The 18,894-nt window shown below is 37.5% G+C and overlaps 1 protein-coding gene across 4 annotated transcripts in view; it reads right to left on the bottom strand.

Moving 5' to 3' along the window:
* The window catches only part of rdgA (retinal degeneration A), a 163,887-nt gene that overhangs the window by 33,923 nt on the left and 111,070 nt on the right, over window positions 1-18,894 (bottom strand). For all 4 annotated transcript variants that reach the window (XM_070110418.1, XM_014247032.3, XM_036365377.2 and 1 more), the window contains exons 3-4: window positions 17,258-18,383; window positions 13,522-14,951 (exon numbers count right to left, since the gene is read on the bottom strand). In XM_070110418.1, the coding sequence (XP_069966519.1) occupies window positions 13,522-14,951; window positions 17,258-17,347 (1,520 nt within the window). In that variant the 5' untranslated portion in view covers window positions 17,348-18,383. The remainder of the gene's footprint in view (window positions 1-13,521; window positions 14,952-17,257; window positions 18,384-18,894) is intronic.

Raw genomic sequence — 18,894 nt, 5'->3', positions numbered from 1 at the left:
CATGGTCAGTCTCCACCTGGCAGCTGGCTATGACGTCAAAGAGTGGCAATTATTAGCACTTATGTGCTTCAAATAAAGATATGTAGTAGTTGGTGTAATTAAAGTTGGAATGGCTCGTGAATTTGAAGTTAAATTTTAGGAAAAATAAAAACAAATTGTATTTGTTCAGTGTTTTAACTGTTAAAAATATTGTTTACAACGATACATGCATTTCATACTAATAGTGGGTATTTGGAAAATTTTCTGGGAATTTTAATTGAAATTGAATAAAAAATAAAAGTTAGGAAGTGCATCTCCCTGGTGCCAAAAACTGTTTTACTGGCCTCATGAATCGAACAGCATTCATACCTTATGATTTCTATAAGAAATTATATTTAATTTCAATAATAAAATATATTTGAGCTTTGTGATAATTTTTTGAAACCTCCAATTTTTAAGTTGACTTAGTATTCTTGATTTAAGGCCCATGGTTGCAATTTTTTATTACTGAAGCAAACTGAAATCAAAAGCAAGTACCGCAGTACTTCGATCATAATATTTTTTCCTTTTTTGAAATAAAATATTTAGTTCAGCAAATATTTTGTCTAAAATAAAAAGGACACGGCCTTCTACGTACATGTCAAAGCTGAAACGAAATTTTTTTTGAAATCAAATTTATAAAATTGTCAACACATACTTATGCATATACACATATGTGCTTATACATATTACTTATTTTCTGAATGTACAAATTGGTGGCTATAGTGAGCCTTACTATAAAAATAAAATAAAAGCAATGCTTGCTTATGTATCCAATAAATTGCAGATTATTCTATTAAAAAGAATATTACATGCATTTGTAGATATTAATATGTATACGCATTTGCCTCTTGAAACGCTTTCATAAGAGTCGAAAACTGTAATTTGTGCTCATTTCTCGTTTCCTTATTGTCTCTTTCCTTAATGGATTGCGCGTGTGGAGGCAAAAAATCTAAGAAATTCTATGAAATCGTCAACACCAGCTACTTGCACCAATGAATGGATATCAATGACGTCAAAGCTGTTTATACTATCTGTATCACAATGAGTCTTCTCTGTATTGATCTAATGAAAACATTGCTTTTCAAATCAAGAAAGTCACATATCTGTGTGTCTATCTGCAATTGTATTACTGTGAGACAGTATTTATGGTTGTCATAAAAAACCAATATTCTGGATTATGCCGCTCATGTAGTTGGACATGTTCACATGAGTGTGTGATTACTTACACCATCAGCTCAACTTCTTCTTTTTATAATCGATAAAAAATATTGGGCTGAGAAAACTGAATAGTCAAAGCTCTAAGAGAACGGACAATTGAAGAGATTATCCACTTATAAAATCTTGTTAACAGTCCTTTAAAATGTACGTATTATTATTATACACAAATTGACCATACTCTTAAAAAGGTTTGAATCAAAACTGTACGTCAAAAAAGCAAGCAAACGGAAAACGGAAACTAAATATCTCATAGACTACAACTTTTTCGTTGTTTATTATTTTTGTAGAAATATTTTCAAAAGTATAGATTTTTCAGCAATTTATTTGCTTGCAAAACCAGCTTGTGTAGCACAATTTCATGCTTAGCCGCCCAGACAAACAGTAAGCTGTTCTACACCCCTCTCGCAACTCCGACACTCTTCGTCGTTTATTTTGCTGTCGCTCTGAGTAAATTATGAGTACACTGACAACTGCGAAACGCGAAACAACATTAGCGAACGTCGCCATGGCTGTAAATTACCATCTTCTTCCCCTCTATGCTTCTCCCTATCGCCGTTGTCATTTGAAGCGTGATTTTGCGTGCGCGCAAATTGTCAAACGCCCACCGAAAAACATTCTCATAGCAATCGCCGACCCACTTACCCACGGCAGCGTTCCCGCCCAAGGAACAACACAAGAGACAACCTACTAATATCCACACCGAGAAGTTGCCCAGGAGAGTGGGCTGGGCCGCCGCTGACAGTGACTAATCGCGCATTAAATTTAAGATCTCCTCACAGATTAGCTAATGCAATTACATACTTACCCCTTGTCATAATTTTTATATGCGCTTTCGTCTTTTGCTTAAGCAACTTTGATTTATGTTAAATAGTTTACGGAATTTCGCTGCCGTCCGTAGCTATGAAGCAAAATATTCGAAAACATTTGTAAACAACCCTTATGAATATATTGGCCATTCCTTACTCATAAATTTTTAAATAAAAATTCATTCTAAATATCCTACTAGCTTTGGTTTCAATCCGTCCTCACCGTTGTTCTTCCGTTATTATTTTATTATAAATTTTCTGTGTCGATTTAAATGGCCGCGTTGACCCACTTTTGATACATAAATAATTTCCGTGCAATTATTGTTGGGACTACGACTATAAACATCCACGATCATGCCACAAGCGATGAAGACTTTTATGAGTTGTCCATGTTGCATTTAAGTGTTGACATCCAAGGGTACGCCATGGTGTTGTATGCAGTTGGTATCAAAGCGTGATATAAGCCTTTTGTCGGTGATTTAGTATGTGGTACTCACAGAAAACGTTTTTATTCTTTCGAATTGCCATCTTTGCGTTCCAACCTAATGACTAAACTTCTAACTATACACATAAATAAGTACTTGATAATATTGAAATACAAGTACGAGTATATGACAGTTTTGTAAAGTGCGTACAAAGATAATTTAAATCAAGATCTAATCGAATGAGAAGCCCGTTGAGAGGGCAATATCATATTGGTGTAAATAAATACAGAAACCTGCGGCTTTAAAAGAGCTTAACTGAAAATAATTAAGTTCTACTGATCAAATGAATTAGTACACACATATGTATGTACGAGTACATATAATAGAACTAAGGGGCTTACTAAAGTCTTGAACAAGTCACAATCATTTTCAAAATTAAACCTCAAGTACCATACAATCTCTTAGGTTCATACACCTGACACATTTTCGCCTTTATTCGTAAATATAAGTTCCACTGTATTTAATTGTTTATTACAATAATAGTATTTAATTTTTACCGTAGCCACAGCATCGTTAACTCGAAAAGAATTACATTTTTTTCTTCAAAAATTTACTGTATATTCTTACAATATGTCTAAATATATCCTCAAAATTGTAAGCCAGTAGATACAGTGGATTTTTGTTTTGACTCGCTTTAGGCTTTATAGTTATAATTGTTTGATCCATGCAGATTTCTGAACTCTGTTTCCCTTAATCATACTTTCTACTTTTTGTTAACTGAAATTAATCTCATTTCTTTGTTTGACTGTTGACTGAAACCTTAAACTTTAAAGCAACAATATTTTTGCAGACCCGTTCCACGAAATCGCTTAATAACATTGTTCAATTTTCTTAAATTGCTTTCGAAATAAAGCGATAAATGAACGTAAGCCTATAGCCACACATTCACACACATCCACATCCATACACGCAAGAGGTAAAGAGGTAAGCACTTGTGCTAATGTAGCAAATATTTGGCATGCATTGTAAATGTGTGTGTGAATAACTGACAGTAGTAAAGCACTCGCAATTGTGCTGTCGCCCGCATACACGCAAACACACACACATATAACAAGAGAGCAAAAAGCGGTGTGTTGGCTGCCTGTTAAGCGCGCTGGGCATGTAGACTGGCATTGAGTTCGTTGAGTTAAAAATTTATTGTGTGTTTACTTGACGAACGGCACACGGAAAGCGAATGTGATGTATCCAGCGGCAGGCAATGCTTTGTGCTTTACACACACACACACGCGCCCTTATACAGAAAATAGAAGAATTATAGAAGCATGTTTCTTTTACAATCAGTCGGTTGTCAAGCGCACTAACTCACACACATTTGAACAGCGTTGGGACGTACGCTGCGTATACGCGACTTTGGCGACACATCTTGCTCCAGCGTCCCACCTTCGTCATAATGGGAATACAACTGCTCCGTTGTAGAGGGGGGAGGGGAGCAATAGAAAATAAATCTTTATGTTCTTATGCTTTCACCCGCTCAATCTTTACATCGCTCAGCTGCGCTTTCTGCCGCACACGCCTGGCGGTGGCTGATAACTCGACGACATGGCTGAAAAGTCGTAAATCATATTGTACACAGTTAAGAGTCGCGTAACGTGCTTATTGAGTTTCAAGTGCTTCCTAAGCAAAGATGTGGGGCCAAGTATATCGCGGGCATTGACTTGCTCAGCTGTAAGTGCTGGGCATTTAGTTTGGGTTCGAGTGTGTGCACGCGTGCGGCAGCGGCGGTCATTCAACGCTGCGGCTGCGGTTGTTTTACGTAATCATGGCGCGCGTAGCATCTAAATAGCTTTGCCGTTCTTCAGCTGCCGAGCAGGAAGTAATCGCTCATTCACATACACATTTCTGAATGTTTTGGCCAAGTTTAAATTGATGTGGGAAATGTTTACGTGTGTGTGTGTTTGTGCGTATTTGGCTTTCACTTTCATTTTCAACTGCTTCACCTCTCACTCTGCTTCACTTTGATGTCCATTGTTGGCATAAACATTTGCAGAGCGTGAAGTGAGAGCTGAAATTAAACAGTTATCGCTTGTGTGTGTGTGTGTGTGAAACTAATCTGTGCACAACGTGGAAATGATCTATGAATCTCATTAAAATCTGCGGAAATGTGTGTGTTTATTTGAAATTCGTATAAAACGTGAAAACATTGTAATTGTGTGCGTAAATATTTCAACAAATTTCTCGTACATGTCTTCTTGAATGAATTGGGTAAGCAAAATCGAATCAGAAAATATTTTTAATGCATAACGGCCACTTAAGCTTTTAATTTTTGAAGCCAAATCTATAAATTGCATAAATCTTTTGATGGTTCCGACCAAAGTCAAATTGCATCCATTGTGTAAAGAGCAATTTTAAGGCTTCCAACGAAATATTTCAGCTTTTTCTAAAATATAACAAAATTTGTAATGTATTTAGTTGGCTTTCTACAACGCTAGACTTGTCTATTTTACTTTAGAGTATAGTTAGGATATGGTATTGTAGGTGAGAGCAAAAATACTGCTCTTAGCCGTACTTATCTCAAGCAAAGATTTCGAGGATTCAAACAGATCATTTGGAGCCTCTCAAATTGTGAGGCTTATTTACAAAAAGGTACATGTTATGTGTGGCACGTAAAGTGTTTAAGTTTAGCTAGACCGGAAATAGTCTAAAAAAGGTATGTGCAAAGTGATTTATGATTATTTTTGGGGGTTGGTAGCATTTATTATCTGTTATCTTTGGAAATTATCTAAAGGAGTCAGTGGCAGTCCAACTGAATTCAAACTCAGACAAACAAGCGCACTTATATTGCTGCGCATAGTCCGCAACACCTCAACAGAATAATCGCTAACTATGATAACAAGTCGCCTCTGGGCTGCACGCTTAGGTCGATTGGCAAATATGAATCTTGGGCATGTAAACGGATTTTCCGCAGGTACCTTTTAGGCGCACAAACTGAAACAGTGCACACACATTAAACCTAATATTTGCAAAGGTAGGACCACTTTACCGTGTCTACCCGAATTATTAGCTGCGGTTTGCCGTAACAGTGATTTAATTTTGAATCCACACTTTCGCATCCTTTGGTCGAAAGGCCAACAACAACACCACTACCTACAGCAGCAACAACATCAGTAAAGGGATAGTCGTGCTGTAGCACTTAACGCTCGCTGTCTGGCTCTTTGTCAGCTCTCACATTCTCCAATATTGGGTTTTGGAATTTTTATTGCATTATTTCAGCGATAAGCGATGCCTCACGCAGCGCATATTCATTATTCTTCCTTTTGGGGCTAGATTGTCTTTTGTGGCTTTTTGGCTGCCAGTCACATACATATGTCTCGAGTGAGTTCAAATGCGTATCACATACAAAAACAAAAACTTACACTTAGAGGTATATTCTATCGCGAACCACAAACCCTTAGCATTCGACTGTGCCAGGGTTCATAACGCATCCTCACATACATACAAATGCTCACGTGCATACATGTATGTGTGATGATGCTTTGCCGGCGGATATTAGCGAGAGTCCTTGACTTTGCCTTTGTGCGGAGCAGCGATTCATCACGTCTCATACATACATAGAAGACGGGAATTATATGAGTAGGCATGTGTGTGTTAGAGAACATTTTCTGATGTCTCATGCTTTCATTGTGGCGAGTCGCACACGGATTTGAGGATATCACAAAAGCGGAAAACTAAATTTTATTTGTGCATCGTCCAGATATGAAGCGGTTAATATCCTTTGAACTCTTGTGTTGAAACGGAACTTGAAAAATTCAATCTGTACAGTAATCAAATAGCATAAATTTGGTAAAATAATTCACACCTTTCAAATAATTCAACCTGTTCTACAATTACCGGTTATTATTTACTCTTATATATATGTGTGCTGGCTCTTTTGAGGACGATTTCAGCAATTTTTTTACCTTACAATATTTTGTAGTTTAAATGCAATACATACCTGCAAAGAGAATAAGAAAATAATTAAAATTTTCATTTGAAAAATAATATTAAAAACAAAATTTTATAAATAAACAATGTATTTCTTAGTATAGGGTTTTATAAGCGCGTAAAAAAATATAATTTCAATAAATCTAAACTAAATTTCATTGAGTGACAGCTTGTCGAGTGTAGATATACGTCTATTAATTGAGACTCATACATTTTGTGTAGAGACTGAATTCATAAATTCAATTCTAAACTTATACTGGGTCAAATTCTTGGCGTTCGTGTGTGAGAGTACTTATTGCGTGACTAAAAATTTTATTATATTCAAACTTAAATTTTATATCCTCAATAATAAAATTAATACCTCTAGTAATTTCATTATTTTACACTTATTATTGCATATAAGAAGTGTTTTTCACAAGCAAAAGCGAAAGGTATAAATATCTGATGATATGATATCTTCTCTTCTTCTCTTAAATTTTTTACTCTGTTCTATACTCCAGTCTTCTAAAAATAAAGAGCTTTAATATTACAATTTGCTCTTTTGAGTTATTTGCTGTTGTTACAGAATGATACCTTATAAAAAATATATTTTCTTTTAATATCCGTCACGTTTATGGATATAAGATCCAATTCACTTTAAAGACGAAATATTATATTATCAAGTTTGATATGGTTTATATTAAAGAGTCGACTCAAAGATATTTAAAACACAGGCAATTCAATAAAATGTCTTTATAAATATTCATGAGCGCGAACATATGGTGCCTTTGGGGGAGCGATAATCATTAGATTAGAATTAATGATACACTTTCATTTTTAAACATGGTTTCGCAATTCATTTCCATGTTCCTCCACACAAAACGCCCATTTGGCATACCAACCGTTTTTAATTTGCTGTAAGCGGCAAAAATATCATGCCAAGCCCCAAAAGCCCACTCATAAAAAACACATGTGGGTGTGGATGTGGATGTGTGGGCTCGTATGTTGTCTAACCATCAAATAGGCAATTTCGTGCCATGACATGTAAATGGCAAATAAAAAGTAAAGGAGATGTGCGAAAATGCCTACAATGCGGTAAAATATGGAGCGTAAGCTAACGCACACATCTATACACATAACAGCTTGCGTAGCGCTCGCTGCCCTTACGGCGTGTGAATGTGGCTGTATGTGGTGCACACATGTGTGTGTGTTTATTGGATAGCGTGTGTTTGAAGAAGAGTGAGTGGTAAGTTTTAGCTGCCAGTAGACTCTCCTCTATGGCACGTGTTCAAATTTACCAACGCACACAAACCGTATGTGCTTCGCATTGGTAGGCGAGCAGAGCGTGTCCTATGTGTTGGTTTGAGTACATATGCTTGTGTGTGTGACATTAATAATATTGCCGAATTAAGTACTCAATGTCCACACAACATTTCGTGTTTATTTGGCATTATGGTTGACCTGGCAGCATTTTCGAAATACCGTTTCCTTGTGAAGCTGCTTGCTATCACAGCCTTTAATTGACATTAATTCTTATAGAGTTGGCTCTGATTGAGATTTCGTTAACTGCTTACAGATGTACTAGGGATGTACATAAGCCTAAGCTGTAACAACTTTTATGAGTGTCACACAATATAATACGATACTCGTATTATTTGTATATATATTTTATATTTCGCAAAAAAAATCAGTTGTCTTCAAATAAATATGATCGATTTACTTATTATTTTGGTTTTGTTAACCAATAATTAGTGTATTTATCAATTTTCCTGAACTAAAACTTTTCTCAAAGGAGTATCATGCAATTTTTTCTAATTTAAATTTTTTTAAAGGTGGCAGCTCTTATCAACGACAACAACAAAGAGCCAGGCAAATGCGATTCGTCTCTCTTATCAATATTTTTAGCTCGTTTTTTACTAAACCTTTTAAGGATTACAACGAACAAGTAAATTCTTTTTGATGTCTACTTAAAATTGCCTATCATATGAGACAAACGACAACTCCCACAAATTATAGTCAGCAGAAAGTGCCTCAGCAATACGCGCCCAACAAATATAACGGTACGAGAAAAGCCAGCTAAAGCCGTCAAGAAAATTGAAATGAATAAATTGCTCATTTATTTTGGCCGTGTTCAGTGAACTTGAGCAAAGAGTAGAATAAAAACGAAAAAATACAGAGCGAGTAGTAAGCAGCGAATAAATATGGAGTCCAAAGCACATCTTCACTAATAAAAAGTGTTTAAAAAAAGCAGCGAAAAGAAAACCAGCAATGCAGCGAGTTCAATGCAGGGCTGGGGAGCCCAGGGTGGTATAAAATATCCGCAAAAATAATTCGAAGAAATTTGTTTTATGTAACGACTTGCCATTTATATACGCCTGTCATTGCGCTTTCCGCGCTCTCACTAATTCGGTACATATATCAATGAAGTTTCCACGGGACGGAGCGTGTGGCTGCGAGTTTTGGTTGACAGTTGTAGCTATTGCTCACTATGTGTAGCGCTATCTCGGTTTGTGGAGGCAGACACATATGTTACTTGCGCGAACTCTTCCAACTACAGAAGCATATTATGGAGCTTAATTGCTAATCCCGCTATCATTGTTATAAGCAACTGGTAATGACAGTTAGGCGCGTGGCAGTCGGCCTTCACAAATCCGATATTATATACTTCAAGTCAATTGTTCTTTTGGATTTTTGTGCAACACTTTTTTTAACTTTTTTTTTTGTACTTCTCTTGATTATCGATTTTCTCTTTAAAGAACCCAGAATTGTTTTGTGGCGACAGAAATAACTTCACTGTTAAGGAGAGAGTGGCTAACTCTGAATCTAGATATTTGCGGCCAACCATCTTCAATTGAAAAGCATGAATGACGCTAAGACATTTTATCGACAAACTTTAAGCGTTGAAAGTTTTAGAGAACTTATGGTAAAGTCACAACTACCATATGTATGTGTGTATGCGGGATGTTGATGCAAGCTACCATGTGACATGAGAACAGTTACAAAGTTCAGTGAACTGCTCGTAATATAATGTTGAAAACAACAACAACACTAATAAAGTTGAAAAGGTTCGAACCGCATCTAATTTTATTTGAATGTTTTTGTGGCACCAAAGCGGTTTTTTGATTGCCTTTGAGCTGTGACTGAACAAGCACTGTAACCGCAAATGAAAAGCAAGGAATTTGTGCTGAAGTTTCAATTTTGATCGAAAGTGGTAATTTTATATACATACATATGAGCAGAAAAGATTATTGTATTTAAGCGAAAGTTATTTCGTCAGTAATAAGTGTATTGTAAAAAATAACTATGTCGTAGGAAGTATTCAATGTTTGCCGAAAATCTTGAAGATGTTATAAATTCAGCTTTTAATAGCAATTTAATACATTTGAGGAGTAAAACACACATTGTAGCCCGGAAATGCGAACGATTTCGCGAAGCTTCATCTTATAACGGTGTGAGCAATTAATGAATATGCATACAGAATTTGTAAAATTAAATGTGTCAATTTTTAATTTAAAAGAAGTTGATACATGCTTCTAACAGTTTGAAAATAAAAAAAGAGCAGAATCACGTGCTCTTAACGGCTCACTAAGGCCTAACTAAGTCAGTTGAATAGATTAGTCACCACGGCAATGTGATAGGCATCTGGGCAATATTTTGTACACATATTAATTTGATCTGAAATATAATTCATCCAATAGTAAATACAAACAATTTATATAAGGGAGATTGATATTTACGGGTATAAGGGAAGTCTCTTAATGGAACTCCGAACCTGCATACATGGAGGATATGAGGATGAAACAGATGATACCCATCCACATTCGTCGTTTTGTTCTTCTCTATCTTCGCTTACTTCGCATGCGACCAATTTTCGTTACTTTCTTTTTGTTATATGCCTTGCCAAAATATATATATGTAATACTTTTAATACTCCACGTTCAGCTACCCAGCTCCTTCCTTATTTATTTTTTATTTATAAAAGTGTATTAGATAAATTGAGTTTGACCTCAGGTGCACTCTGTGATTCTCTCGAATACTTTCAATAATCTATCTATAGCTGAAAGTAAGTAATCCTTCGCCTATTTCTAAGAACCTTTGTTTTGAACTCGGGCTGTTATCTACTGAAAGAATTTCTAATTTATTTTGGTTTACTTAATATGTACATATGCATCTTTGTATATATGTATGTATGTACTTAAGCATATTTTCGCATGTGTGTGAGTTGTTGTTGTCGCTGCTTCTGCCGCAATAAACAAGATAACCAATTACGCCACGTGTGTGCTAATTGCAGACGACAGTTCCCGCCAACGAGACAGCCGCCCAGCAGCTAGAGCTTGGGCAACCGGCAGCACTTAGGAACAAAAATATAAACAAAAACCAAAAAGTGAGGAAAACGTCGCCTCCGTCAACAGATACATTAGGAATTCAGCATACATTGGCCACCATGGCAACTGGTATGCTTGTCCGCCTGGAACACACACACACGTAGGCGCATTTATGCGGAAACAATGCAGTGTGGGCAAAACATGAGCAACAACCTACATAATCACATGTTGTCATGTTTCGCCTCATCAACAGCATTAGCAGCAGTAATCACAACAGCAGCAACAACACCAGCAACGGATGCCAGCGGCAAGAACATCCGCAACTTCCAAATTGTTGCAAACCGTTAACACATTTCGTTGTACTGTTAATTTCTATGCTCATTGCCGGTTTACGCTGAATTATATATTATTTACTTTTGTGTGTATGTAGGTATGTATTTGAGACCACATTTCGCACACATTTCTTGCGAATTCCCGAATACAAATAACAACCTAATTTTCGGCGGAAATGTGTCCCGCAGTGTGCCCAGCTGCCACGTGCCATCACTCACTCGGTTGACAATTATGTCGAGGCGCAGGCATCCAAATGCGGCGAATTGAGAATTTTAATGAAATGGATTTGCTTAAAATATAATATGATAACGAACTTGTGGCTCCTTAACAATGGAGGGTCTGCCAAAGCCCCACTCCAGGCATGTATATGTGTGTGTATATGCCGTTCAATGCCCCTTCAATTTCACTTTGATGACATAATCTAAAGTGGAAAAGTGTAATTTCAAGTTGAAATGCGCATTGTGGCCACAGCGGGGTCGGGTGCGGTGCGCTGTGCGGCGTGATCTCTCCATTATAAAAGTAGTTAAAAGCGTCTCGACGCAATTTGAGTAACAAAAGCATAAAGTAAGGCGTAAGGCCACCGAGGGCGATGTTATAAAATGAATGTCATTGGCTATTTTGACATTTCTTAACGTGGACACAACGTGGCGTATGAGTGACACTAAAGTCGAAAACATGAACTTTCATCTTCGTAGGGGTATAAGTTAGCCGGCAGCGGCACTGTTACAACTGTATTGGTTCAAAAAGTTTCCCACATTTATATTTAATTCTCTGCCCCAAGGGAACACATATTTATACACAGTTATGTGTGTCTATTGTTTATCTTAAAATTATCACTTCTTTATCAACTATTGCATAGAAAAAAAGCGACCTAAATATAGCCTTGAACTCGCCTAAAAGTAAAAACAAAGCAAAAAATTTAAAAGTTAACAGAACAAAAATGTAGTTAAGACGTTGTGGGTATCAATAATGAAGTTGTTAATTTACTACTTGTCGCTGAAATTGCTAAAATTCGAAATCACTTGGAATTTAAACACGGTAGAATTCGAAACATCCTATCAGTCGAGACAGTGTCATATTGAAAATCAAATTGAATACGGTTAGTAGATAAAGTGTGTGTACTTTTCCAGGTTTGAAAGGAGGTTTGAACGCGAAAAAGTAGATACATTTTAATTCAGTGTATAAACAGTCTGACAATTTGATCTTCGAGATTACGTACGGCTTTGTACCGAAGAAGACGTACTTTATAGGTATTTGGTCTTCATTTTTACCTTAATTTACTTTACTAAAAAATTTTCAAATTACAATATAATTTTTTTAATTTTAAACTATAACATCCTTACATCTTCATGATAATTTATAGTGCCACATATATACCGGTTTAAAGTCTGAGGTAATTAAACATTTATTCCTATTTCTTAATTCCATACCAAAATACATCCACAAAGACACTATTTTAGATTTTGGATAATCGCACCAAAGTCATAAGTGACCTAATAATGTGGGTGCAAAGTAAAATCCTAATGTTGCAAATCCTTAAATAAACATTACCAGCCTGTCTACTTGATTTGTAGGACTAATGCCATAATCCGGCCTTTGTGCCACAAAACCAAAAAACAAAGCAGAAATAAGAAAAATATAAACACAGAAACTCACAGTTGATAACGGAGCGTAAGTAAATGGAAAGCTTGCCTACAAATCAGCACAACAACTTTCACTCAGTGTCAAATGTCACCATAAACAAAAAACAAAAAAAAAAACAAAAAAACAATAGTTTTGTGTGGTTTGGCGATAAAAAGGATCAAGTAGGGTCAGTTTAAATATATTACAAAATGAAGGTGTTTTGGGTAAACGAGTGTAAGTGAAATTTATGGAAATCTCTTTCTCATAGTTAAAGCTAAAAAACTAACCTATCAAATTTATGGGTTAACATTTTTATATATAAAAAGCAAAAACTAGCTCTGTTTGGCAGGAATTTTAGCTTAATTTTAAATAGTGTGAGTGAACATTTAAAGTACCCCATTTACATAACACGAATGTTTAGTTGCACTGACTAATCCGAAAAAGTTTCAAAAAATAAAGTTGTACTCTCTCAGCCATCATTTATCTCACAATCGACATTGCCCTACATAGCATAATTATACACTTCTACTTTTACTTATGATCGCTTCTGAGGATAGGTTTAATAGTCGGACTAAAACTAGTATTTTTTTTCAGAAGCTTGATATTTTCAAAGCTTAATATTATACATATATTTGTATCAATATGATTTAAATATCTTTCGAACAATGCTCTTCTAATATAGATTTCTAATTCAATTTAGTCGAAACCGTACAGTCGCAAGGAAATATATTAAAGCAATAAACAACAAAGCGCTTCAAGTTGTCAGCCAAAAAACTGAAAGATAAACAAGAAATTAAGAGCATTACATACCCATCTCGGCAAGCGCCCGTCATGGCGAGAGCTTTGTAGCGTGCCTGCTCGTCTGTCGGCAGCACAATGTCCACAGATCGCGAACGGGTCGCATTTATATTCGGCACGGTGAGGAAACAGCCATCCTCGCTGGGCTGCAGCTCCTCCGTTTTACCAGCCGACGACATTTTCGAAAAGCACGAGTCCACCGAGGCGGCACGGTCGCGCTTCAAATCAGGTACAGTTAGATAAATATCACGTACAACCAGCGCATGTTTAGCTGCAGTCGGCGAGCCACAAGTAGCCACTGTGGACGCCTCATCCACCGAGTCCACCGCTTCCACGGACGACTTGATATCCTCACCCTGTGACACGTTCTCCAGTGAATTACCTGTTGGCTCCACGAAAATCGCTTCTTGTCGTGAGATGGAGCGCCGACGTGGACGCATGGCGGTCGGTGAGGGCGGCACTGCTGCAGCGTCATCTGCATCCGCTGCGCTCAACCGGCTGCTAAAACCGGGTGGTGGCGGCAATGGCAAATCAAAGATGGGCGAATGAGGCAACAGTTCCAGTGGTGAGATGGGAGGTGGTGGTGGCAACTCCATCATTGGACTGTCGCACACGGACAGCGAAATGGATGGTGAAGGCGGTGGCGAACCGGGATCGATGGGGAGAGCATATGGAAAGGGCGGGCAATCACCGTTTGTGGGCGAAAGTGTAAATGTGATGCCGCAAGGTGTCGTCGACAAAGGTGGCAGCAACGTATTACCAAAGTGCGGCGAATCATGTTCGGATTCTTCCAGTCCTTCATCTTCCGATGTGGTCACCGAGCTGCCGATGGTATGTCGACGCATTTGACGTGGCAGACGTGCACGTGACTCCTCAATGCTGCTGCCCGTACTCAAGCCACCCAGTCTGATGTCCATCTCTAGTGCCGCATCATCGTATTCATATGAGCCACCACCAGTTTCGGTGCCATCGCCAGTAGCGGCATCCTCCTCATCGTCCTCTTCCTCCTCCACCACCTCATCGTCCGCCGTGACACTTACACCATCTATGTCTGTATCGTCGTCAGAACTGCTGTAACCGTATGACAGTGTTATCGATTCGCGCCGATCGCCCGCCATGTAACGCTGTTCAGACTTCTGCTGCTTCAAATACTCCTCCAAGTACATACAGTGCACGCAAGGTGGTGGCGTTTTCGTTGACGAACTCCGACGAGCCTTGCTACGTCGTGGCACTTCCAAGAATGTGCCTGAGTCATCGCTGCCCGCGGACGCCGCCGCCGAGTCGAAGGAATGTGAGCGTTGCGTGTGCGGGGCTTGCGGCACCTGCAGCAGACCCGTGTCCAGCGAACGTTCATCCGTCGATGACGATGACTGCTGCTTGAGCAGGTGAGACGAAACGCGTTGCGCCTCTAATTGCATTTCATCAAACGAAGCGGAACGCACCTGTTGGCGGGCCAGAGGCGCGAATAATTACCATTCACATTATTCACAAAACAAACGCGCGGAGGGATTGAGAAAAGTGGAAGAGAACATGTTGAGGTTATTAAGTGCCGTACGGTGCTGCTGTTGCACACTTATAATTTGCTTTAATTTACGACGAGGTTGCATGCAAACACTTATACAACCGTACAATTACAAAAACAATAACTATAAAAATGTAAGCTCAGCTGCGTGCTACGCTTAAAATAGAAATAAAGCTAAACAATAGAATTTTAAACACATTTTGAAATTTAGAACGGATATGCAGGCTGGTTGATGAGGGGTGTGGTGCATGCGGTGTGTGGACATGCAATTAGATATGAGCGTGTGATGTGTGTAAAGAACATGTTAAAAAACAACATGCATGGCTGGCAACTGGAACGGAAGTGGTCAACGGTCCTTGCTGCCAATTATAACAGGGATATGCACTCACAAAGAGCGGGCGAACTAAATACCATGCAACTTGGAATGGTTGGTATGGACTATGTTAAATCAATTCAAAGGTTTTTATTATATTAATATTACTTTTTAGTTATATATTTTTTTTGAATTTTATATTTTTTTAATAGTTCTACAATTCATAATCTGGAAACTTAATATCTTTCAATTACTGTTAAAAGAACAAACAGACAGAAACAACATTCTCAGCAGAGCAACCCATTTCCCTTAACCAAATAAAAATAAATATTTTAAATAACAAATAAACAATATGTAGCCGCATGCGTGTGTGTGTGTGTACTCGGGGGTGTAGACGTCGGTTTAAGCGGATTAACACTGAAAGGTGTGCAAAATGAGTGACAAGCATCGTTTTTATTGTCTTTAGTTTTGCAGTACCGTCGCAAATAACTGTCCAGGGGCTATAACAACCACACAAATATTATTTATTGTACATAAAAGCATTTGTAGTTGTGTGTAGTCGCTGTGTTTGTGTGCTGGCAGGTGCTTTTGCGCAAATATGCTGATCATATGTCAAAAGGGATTTACATGTGAAATTTATGATTATTACGACAGCAGTCCGTTAACGGTATTGTTTTTGCTGCCACCCTACTGGTCGGCTGGTTGGCATCGTGCTACTTTTTGGTTTTGATTATATTCGTTACTTGTTTCACTTTTGCACGAATATCCGCCAATTTTCACACATATTACGCCTAAAAGTATGCAAATATGTATTTATAAATGAGATTTACATGCAACACGTGTCATTCCAATCGCGTGCCCGTGTGTATATGTGTGGAGTGGTGTACAATGTGGCATGTCACCCGATCAAATGGCAAATACACCAGCCAATGGAATTCACACGTATACACATACATGTATTTTCATAACAGTTGTTATAATTTTTGTTATGTTTTTCACATTTACTGTGTGATTTACCGTTATTTTGTTCATATTCGTGCTTGCAGCTTTTTATGTACTTGCGAATTATTTTCCATATAGTCATCGTGTGCGGATACACGGATCATGCCTTAAAGTTGGGGAAAATGTTAATAAAAAAGAACGAGGTTGAACTCATGCTTTTGACCTGGTGGTATGAATCCATCTAAATTGAAGTTAGTTTAGCTAATTTATTATAAATCCTTTTTAACCTAAGAAAAGGCACTTGGAAGGAATCTTAATATACCCTGGCTATCCACTCTGTACCGTACAATTTTTGTCATTCGCATATCTATGAAAAAATATGAAACTTTTTAACTATTGGTGGTGGATATTAATGAAGTTGGTGGTGGATATTCGAGTCTCGCTGCCGGAAAAATTTAGATATCAGCATGCTTTAAGGTGTTGAGAGATGATGAAGCCGGTATTTAACAGTGACTTAATGTTGATGAATTTGTGTACAGTATAAAATTTATAAGAATCCATTCAAATGGAACAATTTAAATTATATTTTCATTATTTAGTGTTGGTTTTTAAAGATTGCCATGCAACATGAAGAAATATTGTGCTAATAACAAAAAATCAACAAAATAAGTGTGCTGTTGCACACTTACAATTTGCTTTAATTTACGACGAGGTTGCATGCAAACCACTTATACAACCGTACAATTACAAAAACAATAACTTTAAAAATGTAGGCTCAGCTGCGTGTTGCGCTTAAGACTATATATATAAACGCTATATAAAAAGCTTTAATATTTAAAGGCGGCATGCTCGCTCACGCAACTTTGGGGTGTAAGGACATAACAATAAAGCAACAACAGCAACAAAATCAAGTACAAGAATTTTAAGAAAAGTAAAAAATTCTACAATTATCATTCACAAGGCCTTCGCACCTGTTTCGGCACCTCGAGACTGTTTTGGGTCTTCATCTCGGCGCCAGTGGGGGTGCGCGAGCGCGTGAAAGTCGTACGCAGACGCTGCATTTTGCCGTAATTTCTTCTGCACAAGTGTTAAATACGCCTTGCTGTTGCTGGATTCCCTTCGCTATGCTATTCGTGTCTTAATTTTTGGCTTGTTTAATTGCAGGCTCTCTTTAAGTGCCCGCTTGGCTTGTTATCCGCCCTCCTGTGCCTTCTTTACTTGGTTGTCTTATCTTTATTTATTTCGGTAAATTACTGTATCGTTTCTGATATTTTTTCACTGTTGGCTACTTTGAGCTGTCAATAACAACACTTTAACTGTTATTCAAGACTAGTTGGTATTTATGTTTTTTGGGCGGATGTTGATGGGCACTACGTGGCCTTAATGTAAATTTTTGGTTTCTGCTTTTTTTGGCTCTTCGACGATATTGCTTTTGTTGTTCTTCTTGTTGTTGTTGCTGTAAGCGCATCTTGTAATTAGCCACTCTGTTGTTATTGCAGTTACAGCTTGTGTTGTTGTTGTTATCGCTGTTGATATCGCTTTGATTACCGTTATTAACGCTGACAGCTACAGTTTCCCTTGATTTACAGTATGTAAGTAACGGTTCATTAGCTTCGATTTTGCTAAAGACTCGGCGCTCGAACCGATGCAGCGTACAAATTACCGACAATGACCAACGAGAAGCGGCAATTAAATAGGCAACACATGTACTAAGAATTTCATTTTGCTTTTGCTGAGCGAAATTAACAGCTGCCTCTCTGGCGTCTTCAAATCCCATTTTCGTTGTAACGACTCACTGTGGATTTGCACTTCGATTACTTTCCTTTCGGCAGCTCTCCTTTGAAGTCATTGGTGATTTCAATACCGGCAAACACTTGGCCAGCACCATTATTGTTGTTGTTATTGTATTGCTTTTTGTTGCTATACGGTGATTCCGGCGTCTTTTGGGTATATTTAGAGCTAAATCGTTGTTTTTACCGTTGTTGCCTTGTTTAACGCGCGATTTGTTGCCTTTGGTTTGATTGTCTTCACGTCATTTGTACACAACAGCAAAACGAAAATGCGACAGCTGTGAGAAACACGAAGTTAAAGTAAATGCTGTAAGTTTTTGAGAGAAAAAAAAATCGAACGTAGAAGAGAGGGAAGAAAAAGAGAACTTTTAATTGAGCGTAATTTATAAAAATGTATTTTTCTTAAATGTTTTGTTTCTTTTTTTTTTGACAACTTCAAATGGTCATTGGCCTTGTGCAAGTGAAACAATGTATGGCGCTTAAAAGAACACTTATACCTAATTTAAAAATTTCACTTTCCATTTTCATTTAAATACTCATACATTTCAATTTAATTAAATTTTTGCGACGCACGGAAATGTTCGCTGAAAATTTCACACGTTTAGTTTAAGTGGCCACCTCAACGGGGTTCAAATAAAATTACATTTCATTCAGTTAAACTCAATTACATAGATAATAAATAAAAATACACATCATTCAATATATAAAACATATAGCAAATTGCCATACATTATAATATTGTAGGGATCAAAAGCCTCTTCCATCTGATCAATTAGTGTGCGTTTGGCAGATGTTTGTTTACTACGCTGAAAAGTTTG

Source organism: Bactrocera oleae, chromosome 5 (genome assembly GCF_042242935.1).
Source record: "Bactrocera oleae isolate idBacOlea1 chromosome 5, idBacOlea1, whole genome shotgun sequence".
NCBI classification, from domain to species: domain Eukaryota; kingdom Metazoa; phylum Arthropoda; class Insecta; order Diptera; family Tephritidae; genus Bactrocera; species Bactrocera oleae.
This window is presented reverse-complemented; position numbering and strand designations above follow the sequence as displayed.